The 9,174-nt window shown below is 38.0% G+C and overlaps 2 protein-coding genes across 4 annotated transcripts; one reads left to right on the forward strand and one right to left on the reverse strand.

The window, feature by feature from the left end:
- The first annotated feature begins 1,628 nt into the window (after positions 1-1,628).
- LOC122530629 (putative gamma-glutamylcyclotransferase CG2811) lies at positions 1,629-3,899 on the forward strand. 3 transcript variants are annotated; one of them, XM_043657747.1, is made up of 5 exons: positions 1,632-1,782; positions 2,611-2,799; positions 3,201-3,350; positions 3,548-3,669; positions 3,749-3,899. In XM_043657747.1, the coding sequence occupies exons 1-5, from the start codon at positions 1,669-1,671 to the stop codon at positions 3,783-3,785; spliced, it is 612 nt and encodes a 203-aa protein (XP_043513682.1). In that variant the 5' UTR covers positions 1,632-1,668; the 3' UTR covers positions 3,786-3,899. The 3 variants fall into 3 exon arrangements, with proteins under 3 accessions (XP_043513681.1, XP_043513682.1, XP_043513683.1); XM_043657746.1 differs by lacking the exon at positions 3,749-3,899 and having other exon boundaries at positions 1,629-1,782; positions 3,548-3,742; XM_043657748.1 differs by lacking the exon at positions 3,749-3,899 and having other exon boundaries at positions 1,658-1,782; positions 2,589-2,799; positions 3,548-3,742.
- A 327-nt stretch (positions 3,900-4,226) lies between these two features.
- Positions 4,227-9,020, reverse strand: LOC122530628 (protein CDV3 homolog). The gene is made up of 3 exons (XM_043657745.1): positions 8,276-9,020; positions 7,343-7,761; positions 4,227-7,257 (listed from the first exon to the last, which is right to left on the reverse strand). Exons 1-3 carry the CDS (start codon positions 8,447-8,449, stop codon positions 7,119-7,121), a joined length of 732 nt encoding a protein of 243 aa, XP_043513680.1. The 5' UTR covers positions 8,450-9,020; the 3' UTR covers positions 4,227-7,118.
- Positions 9,021-9,174: the final 154 nt, after the last annotated feature.

Consider the following 9,174-nt stretch of genomic DNA (forward strand, 5'->3'; position numbering starts at 1 on the left):
AAACAATCAAAAAAATGTAAATAAACATTGGAAACCAAAATAAACAGAGCAATGTTTGCAAACAAAGCGAAATTTCAAAGTTTTCAAAATTCCGATTGCAAGTATACTTACCTATACTTACCTATACTTACCTAGTATCTACGAATTATCCGCAAGTGTTAGAAATGATTTCATAATAATTCACTTAAAACTAATTTAACATACGAATACTTACCCATACTTACCTAGTATGAACTGTCCACACGTGTTGTAGATGATTTCATTGCATAATAGATCACTTAGTAAACTACAGCAATTGAAATATATATATACATCAAAAACTTTGAAATTTCGCTTTGTTTGCAAACACTGGTCTGTTTATTTTGGTTCCCAGTGTTCGTTTCGATTGTTTATTTTGGTTTCCAGTGTTTATTTACATTTTTTTGATGTAAACACACTTTGTTTTGAAAAATTTTCGAAAATTTGAAATCGGAATTTCGAAAACTTTGAAATTTCGTTTTTTTTGCAAACATTGGTCTGTTTATTTTGGTTTCCAATGTTTATTTACATTTTTTTGATGTAAACACACTTTATTTTGAAAAATTTTCGAAAATTTGCAAGTGGTGGCCAACACACGCAGTCATGCTTAATGTAGAAGTTTTCAAGATACGAAAACCACAAGCTAAAAGTAGATGTCGCTTATTGTTAGCCTAAGATCAGGCGATCTGCAGGTACAGCATGCGTAATATTTCTAGGATGGGTGATCATCCATTCTCATTCTAAAAGTTCCTAACAAACCGAGCATCTGGGGCAGGTATCACCGCCATTAGCCCCACTGATGAATCTAGCTTCTTATATAACCCTATCTTGACCATCATCTTGTTCTACATTTTTCCTAGAAACATAGTATAAGGGTTGCACTAGTGTGCTATTTAAAAGTCGTGATAAATCCGCAAAACATGGATAGCACTTTCTAACATATATGTAGTAAAATGATTTCGGTTAGTTACTAGCTTTACATTTCGGTATTGAAAGTTTAACAACGCTGTAATGTGTTTAAAAAATCATATTCCTGACGTATTCACTATTTGACCAATCTCGATCGTTTTACTTAATGTAATTCCCTAATTCACCGTTCTTCTTCGTAGAGTGCGCTAAAAACCAGAGATTTGTAGCGACCGCTACCTCCGCGAAACACCAGATAGCGCCACGTACTTCCGCAGGAACTTTCCGTCGAAAGGTGCGTTTCCAATAAAACAGGCAGCGACACCTTTTTCCGAGCAAAAAATAAAAGCCCGGGAAAAGCCGGAAAAAGGCGGGAAAAAGATTTTCCCCCTCTTCGCAAGCAGTGGCTATAAAGCCAGATTGCGAAGAGGAAAAGTCCTTCTCCTTCTCCGCCTTCTGCGTTTTACTGTGAGTACAAGTTTTCGTTCGCTAATCGAGTGCTGTGATATAAAATTTATACCAAAGTGTGTATACCAAAATATATATATATATTTATTCAAATTTCATCTGTGTTAATTATTTATGTGAGAACCCGTGGTAGGATTCTACATTACCTACTACGTGTATCCTACAGATTTTTTACTATGTCGGTATTTCAGATCTCCGGCCACGAAACCCCGTAAGGTGCTAGGTCTAGTCATATACATTCCTTGTGTGATTTTCCTTTTGTCCCAATTTGCGACAATGTTGTTTCACATTGCTGCCGCGGCACTGCTGACGAATATCGCGTTTATGGAGATCTACTCGTTCTATGAATTGGCTGATAACATTGCGGACAATAAATTACTATCTGACAAGGTAAAACCAACGAAATTTTACGTTATTCAACTTTCACGACCATTGCCAGCACGAATTATTTAGTTATTCCATATTATTCTTGAAATTCACAGCGAGAACAATTTAATGCTATCTGTAGATGATTATAACGCAAGGTAACTAAATGAATATTAATTTATTTACACGCATATCGAAAGAAGGGAAGAAACGTAGATAATTTTGTGGAAGAATACTAACTTATCTTGTTTACAAAGTCCTATATATAATGTTCTAGTTATATTTTTTATTTTCTATCTCAAATGAATACCGGAAGTGTGGTAAAGTCGATGGTAACATCTATATCCGGTAAACAAGCATGACCTCTGGTGTTGGAGCATCTGCGATATTCTCGGGTGTGTCGTCGTAATTTGTTTTTGATATATTTCTTGTAATCCAGTGATTTTAATTTTATATAAGCATACGGAACTACTTCGTGAAAGTTACTATATAAAAGTTATTAATTTGTGGTGAACTGTGAATTAAGACGAATAATTTGTTATCTTTGAGAAAAGAACGTTTGCCATAACCAAAATTTTTTACTATTAATCAGTGGCGACATCTCTTTGAAAAGTACTCAAACCTATCGAACATTTTTATCGATAGGGAAGTTAACTTCTTACAATTGTTACTAGTACCATCTCTTCGAAAAGTGTTGAAACTTGTTGTAAATCGTTACCGACAGCAATTGGAATTTCCCAAATAAAATAAAAAAATTTACTTTTAAACGAGATGAACAGTTATCTTCACGATAGTTTCTTAATTTAATTGGAACACGATTTAAAATTCAAAATGTATGAAAACCTGTTCAAGAGTCCTCTACACCGTGTCTTCGTATACGGGACACTAAAACGAGGAGAACCGAATCACAGTTTGATCCAAGACACTTCGAATGGGTATGCAAAGTTCTTGGGACTCGGAAAAACCACTATTCCATATCCATTAATAATTGCAACTCATTATAATATTCCATTTTTGTTGAAGAAACCTGGCTTTGGTCATGTGAGTATTGCAGAGTTGAATGTTATCGATTAAGATAATATCACTGTCCAACTAGTTTCATCGAATTGTTAGTAGATGGCGAAGTTATCCATTGTTCATTGTCGTAGGCACAACTTTCTTTTAAAGAACATTCTTATTTATAATTTAAATTATTAATTTACATTAAATTATCTGTGAGTTACCAAATTTATTCATTGAATTGGGTTCAGCATTTCGAGCTTGTATTTTATAATACAAACATTGACGTTGTCACTAACCCGAGAATTTTAATTGCTTTAAATTTAATTGAAAATTAACACAGTAATTTTTAACGTTTGGCGTTTGAATTAAGCCTGTAAATTATTTTCAATGACAATTCAAAGTCAAATTACCCACTCTGTTGTGTCTCTTTTCTTAAACAGCATGTATTTGGCGAGGTGTACGATGTCGACACGCAAATGTTAAAGAAGTTGGACGAACTGGAAGAACATCCAACGTTTTACGAACGATCAGAAGAAAATGTGCTGATCGCTCCGGAGGCCAAGGCCAAAGCGAGCACCAACTTTGACACGGTACTCTTCTCGAATAAATATTTCATTTCGACATTTTACGGCTATTTGTTGCCCCTTCTTAAAATAAAATTGCTAATTTAAAACTCAACTCAAAGAAACACAAAAGGCTAAAGTGCTAGAGTATGCTGCTCCAATCAATACACGCAATTGTTATTAAATTAATCTGCTCAATTTATTATCAAACTTGTTGTTCTCAGATCAGCACCTTGACAAAGGTCTGGATATATTTTCTACCGAGGTTCAGGGCATCGTTATTGGAGAGTCCCATGTACAGTTCGTATAGCAACGAGGGAAGCCATGGGCTCAAATATTGCGAAAAGTATGTTCGCGACTCCTCGTACGATCATAGAAGGGAAGTTCAGTGATAGTTTTATCCCCTGAAATATATTTGTTTCCAGCGAGGAGAGTACAGTAAGGCCGGAAGACCTGCTTTGACCAAGCTCTTTTGCATAAAACATGATGCCCTCCCCCCTCATCATCGTATGAACGTTTTCAACGTAACGTTTGTCAATCGTGATAGTTAATAAAAGATTCTTTCGTCATTCGAAATCACTGAAATTTAATCCTCTGCAGTCTAATAATGTCTTTCTACAATTGATGAGATTTACCATTCGAATTCCTTTGTTCTATTCTAAAGACAATTGAGAGGACTCCAGAAGATTAAGTCGTACCTTCTTTCGTTAATTTCCATCGCATCGAGTTAACAATTGAAGCGCCTATTATGAATTTACCGTAAACCGAGCTGAAAAATTCGTTTAACAATGAAAAGTGCCTATGTATATTCTCGAAAATATATCTTGCAATATGTCCTCGCGTATATTAGCGTAATGCGTAACTACTATTTGCAAAAGACAGTTTTCCCTTTCTCTTTCTCTCTCTTTTTTTTTATTATTATTAATTCCACAGAAATCGGGCACGAGTATTGCGAGTTTCGTTGAAAATATCGCATAATGATGAGAAATGAAACAAGAGCAAGAAATGTCATCGGAAACAAAGTATATCGTGTTGTTCAACTGTATCGTTTTCATTGTTATTTTATTATATTAATTCATTATTCGCCACGTTGCAACTCTCTTTCGCGCACTCTTTCGCTTACTCGGTCATTCTGTCGTTTTCTCTCTCTGTTAACAACAGTCACGATAAAATTATTTCAACTATTCTGTAACAAAGGGCAGGCGAAGTCCACGTTACCCTGACAATGACGTTATACATCGTCTTCGCGCGGCTTCATATTTTACGACATTCGATTTTACTATTTACTGAATTAAAATACACCAATCCTCGCCGCTCTCCTTAAAATTGGCCACGATTCTTATTCTCAACTGTTCTGTTAAAATCGATCGACCAGTGAAGATTGGTTATCTTAATACAGTAAGTCAAGAGTTGGTCGATCAGTTCGTTCATACATATTATAGAAGGCAAACGATAGAATTACATTTAGGGCCATTTAATTATTAAAATACAGTAACCCGTTATGGTATTTGAACACTTATAGAAATCTACGAATATATTATATTATGTGCGATACACTTGGAAATTTCATTAGCACTGTAATGAACATTAGGATTACGGATTTCCATGCGAATTTGTATTTTCAAAGCAAGGAAATAGAATCTGTGCGTTTTTTGTATTTCTAAGTTTATCGTATTATATAGATATAAAACAAATCTGAGACTAGAAGACAGAGTATTCGAATAGTAAATTATCCATTACATTAATGAACTACAATGTTCAGTGGAACGCTTACTATTCACGATGTATACTAATTCTGTTTTACTAAATATACATATATTCGCAATAAATACATAACTTCTACATACAATTTCAAATTGAAATTTCAGATTTTTATCAATACAATAATAATAACAGTCTTCTCTTATTATAATGCCGATGAAATTTCGAAATGTTTTTGTATAAAATGCACGATATATGCATAAAAGTGTTCAAATAATTTTCATGGGCCAGTGTATCCTGAATTTATATTTATAAATACAACGAACGTGAAGGAATAACTACATGGCCACGAATTATGAAACGAACAAACGGATCGACTCGACTGAACAAACAACTTTTAGATTCTCGCATATGGAATTTGCGTATTTCTACGTGGAAATGCCCGTGAAAAGTGTCTTCGATCCTCGAGATAGAACGACTGTGACGGTCGATCGCGCGAACAGGTAATATAAATCACACCCATCCTAAGCGTGAACATAATCCTTTTCGCAGTTTTTCCGTATTTTCAGAGCCAGTCGCGAGATCACCGACACAACATTTGATGGTCGCGAAATTAAAATGCTTAAGGCAGTACTTATATAAGTTGTCCTAGGAAATTTATTATAAATAATCACATCCTTTCATTTTTGTTTCTTCTTCTTTATAGATCACTATTCAAGGCTCCGTTTTTTTTTTTTATTTTTTTTTTATTTTCGTTTCCTCGATTCTGCATGTATGGCTCACTTCCATTCTCCTCCCTCGAGTCTAATCTTCTTTTCTCCCCCTATCTGTGTCTCGCTTTGTTCACCATCAAAAAAATAACAGCGCTAGCACCCCGCAAACCCCTGATATCACACAGGAGAATCTCAACGATTTCCTCTCTTATCTCTCTATCCAACCATTCTCTCGTTTTCATTTCTTTTTCGCAAAAGAAGTCTCTAAATCAACAAAACTAATTAAACAAGCGTTAACAAAAGGGTACATACGTCTTTCTGTTATTCTTTTTTTTTTCATATTATACATTCGTTTACGCATACGCGCAAACATCTCTCATTTACATTGCGTTTCTTCGATTCAACTTATCCGGTCTATTATAGTTCGCGTATACGTTTCCTCTGTTTATTCTTTCTCTATGCAATCCTATCGATGTATACATATATCAATGTTTCCGCACCGTTCCAAAGCCCAGCCCCGAAATTCAATTATTTCGAAGTAATTATGTATATTACTAATACTTGGACACTCAAACGCGACGTCTTTTTATGTAGTAACTTTCTTTCCTTTTATGTAACACAGAAAATAAAGCAATAGTCCATATGCGTTTGAAAAAGACATCGTGTTTGAATATCCAAGTATTTCAATTTGTGTTTCCGTGACGTTTCGAAGGCGAACGATCGACTGATGCGAATGCGGGCACGATAAACGAAAACAGCAGCACCGTGTGCAAATACGAATGCGCGGATATCTCGCGCGATGAACCGCAATGTTTTAACACCGTTTTGCGCGAATATACAAGAGTTCTATCTCGATTTCCGCTCCGCCACGAAAATACTCGCGGCATTTCATCACTGTTCTCCCCCCATAGATCATTCATCTTTCTATTATGTAGATTAAAAAATTAAATATAAAACTGGTGCTACATGTAGTGTATATGTCTGTGTGTTTTGAGCATGTTCTCCTCGTATGAAAAATAAACGTTTGCGTTTCTTTATGAAATCCACCGGGTGGGCACGAATCGCTTTTTCGCGAAAGAGATTGTACATTCCGGTGTCACGATAGCAGAGATGAGATCTCCCGTCGAACGAAACGATGTTTCCTTTCGTTTTTTTTCTTTTTCTCTATTTTGTTTTTTTTTCGGACTGGCGCCGGGCTTTTCGAAAGCTAGGGCACGGTACGTGAATCGACGATGCATCCTATCCGTACACGTTTTCTCGTCGTATGTTCTATATCCTAGAAAACATATTTTGATAGCGCAGCTGGGCCACGAAACGGAGAGAGGCGATGACGTAACATAATGATGATTGTGTTTGTCGTTTGCTTGAGTCAAAGATGATTTCAGCTTTGATCTTGCGACAGGGCACCGTACTTGTTGCCCAGAGACAGCTTCGGTGCTTGAGCTTGCGCATCCTGCACGGTATACGATCTGCTTCCACCTCGGTTACGTACTTCTTCGAACGTACCTTCGTCTCGTTTCCTAAAACGATATTATTTTTTGCCCGTTGTTTTTCCCTATCTTTTTTCCTTTTTTTTTATTTGGAAACGAACATGTTGACACATACCGTCTGCCCCATGGTCCGCTAGGTTCGTTGCTTTGCTGCTGCTTGGAGTTCAACGTTGGAAAGTATTCTTCACTGTGTATGTCTGGCGCAACATTTTTTGCTCGTTGTCTAGGACTAGCAGCTACCGCTGGCATATTTCTTAAGTGTGGAGGCTTATAACTACTTCCTGAAGTAACAGGTGGTGGCGGCGGTGGGGCTGCTGTTTCGGTCACTTCTGGTTGTGGAGGGAGTTCAGGCTTTTTCCAGGGGCCTGAATGTTTGATTCCACCCTCTCCTGACTCTCCATCTGAGCTATTGTCACCTGTACCCTTCTCGTCGTCAGATTCAGCATCTATAGATTCGTTCATCGTTAAGTTTCCAATTTTCAAGCCAGTGTAGTCCTTCTTCTCCTCCTCGAACTCTCTCCATTCATCCTCATCCTAAAAAAATGTAAAATGTCAAACATGTAAAATTCTACACATGATATATTACAAAACATACTTTACATTAAGTTAATTGTTTCATTCAAGTTTACGAAAAAAAAAGAAAAAAAAAAGTGGAATGCATCGTGTGAGAGCACTTCGCCTTAGAAAACTAGAATCATTAGTCGAAACAACATCGAGCATCGACAATAATCGCGGAACAGCTGCTTTGTTTCGGCGAGTTTACAATGAAAAATATTCGTGGCCGCGTAACAATCCAATTATGTAACAAACAAACCGACGGCTGAACAACGAGGCAATGTGAATCACGTTAGACTCGACGGGGCTCAAGCAAGCAGATTAGTTTTGGTAATGATAAGAATGACGTTTGCAAGAACAAATATGGCAGCGACCTATGGCACACGGTAATTGGCAGCCTCGCGTGGACGATTTACAATTCGCGAGGCGAGAATCGCGAACGGTGGGAACAAAGAGGGACGAACATGCACATGCAGAACGAACGAATGTTCACCTCGTTTTGTTGAATCTCCTCGCCCTCCGGGTTCACTGGTTTATCTTTCGATTTCTTCCCCAAACGTTTGCCCGTCTCTTCCAATTTCTTCGCTATCTCCTCCGTGGTCGTGAACTTCTTCCCCTTCGCTTTTTTGCGGTCCTTTTTCGCGAAAAAATCGTCCAGATCAGCCATGCTGCGATCACTGGTCGCGGTGCACGCGCGATTACTTCCTCGGACAAACTTTCTCCACGGGAACACGAGGGTAGGACTTAGCACAGAATGATCTCAGGCACCGCTGCTGCTGTCCACATGGGCTTGTCTTGACCGGAAATCAGCCAGTCACTTCGAAGTCAATGGAATTCCCGAATGCGGGGTCGACTTTCACTAAAATGGCTCAGCACCGTATAAAATGCTCAAAGAAATCGGATGATCCGGCAATGCAGCTTTATCGTCGCTTCAAGTCGTTTCAACTACGCGAAACGACGGGGAATTGTCCTCTTGAGCGAATATGTGGCGCTGACTGTCTAGCAGAAGACCGACGCAAAAAATCCAAGGGCCACCTAACCTCGAAATGTGGTCGCGTGTTTCACAATTGTCACGTTATTCCGATCGTTTCGTCGAAGATGGAGAAAGCTCGGTCGTTAGATCACTCGCGAATCGATACTGGGAACGAGTAAATCGTCGGAAGACGTAATATATGCGGAAAACGTGACTCGAGCAGAGGTTAATTGATCCACGGTTAGCGTATACGGCGTGCACCGTCGGCGGCGCCACGTATTCTCTCACCACTTCCGGAATACGAAATGACACTCAAATTTTCAAATACGTGCAAATATGTAACTGTAAGTGAACTTTCGAAAGAGCTGCAGTACGTCCGATTTGTACGATCGCTCGCGTCGAAATGAATGTCAGTCTTC

Source organism: Frieseomelitta varia, unplaced genomic scaffold, assembly GCF_011392965.1.
Source record: "Frieseomelitta varia isolate USP_RPSP 00005682 unplaced genomic scaffold, Fvar_1.2 scaffold_349, whole genome shotgun sequence".
In the NCBI taxonomy this organism is placed as follows: domain Eukaryota; kingdom Metazoa; phylum Arthropoda; class Insecta; order Hymenoptera; family Apidae; genus Frieseomelitta; species Frieseomelitta varia.

Excerpts from the sequence above, each read along its gene's own strand:
- LOC122530628 (XM_043657745.1), bottom strand. The coding sequence starts at position 8,449 with ATGGCTGATCTGGACGATTTTTTCGCGAAAAAGGACCGCAAAAAAGCG. Across the intron at positions 7,762-8,275 it reads AGGAGATTCAACAAAACGAG|GATGAGGATGAATGGAGAGA; the intron begins GTGAACATTCGT and ends ACATTTTTTTAG. Across the intron at positions 7,258-7,342 it reads AGCGGACCATGGGGCAGACG|GAAACGAGACGAAGGTACGT; the intron begins GTATGTGTCAAC and ends ATATCGTTTTAG.
- LOC122530629 (XM_043657746.1), top strand. The coding sequence starts at position 1,669 with ATGTTGTTTCACATTGCTGCCGCGGCACTGCTGACGAATATCGCGTTT. Across the intron at positions 1,783-2,610 it reads ATAAATTACTATCTGACAAG|AGTCCTCTACACCGTGTCTT; the intron begins GTAAAACCAACG and ends AACCTGTTCAAG. Across the intron at positions 3,351-3,547 it reads CGAGCACCAACTTTGACACG|ATCAGCACCTTGACAAAGGT; the intron begins GTACTCTTCTCG and ends TGTTGTTCTCAG.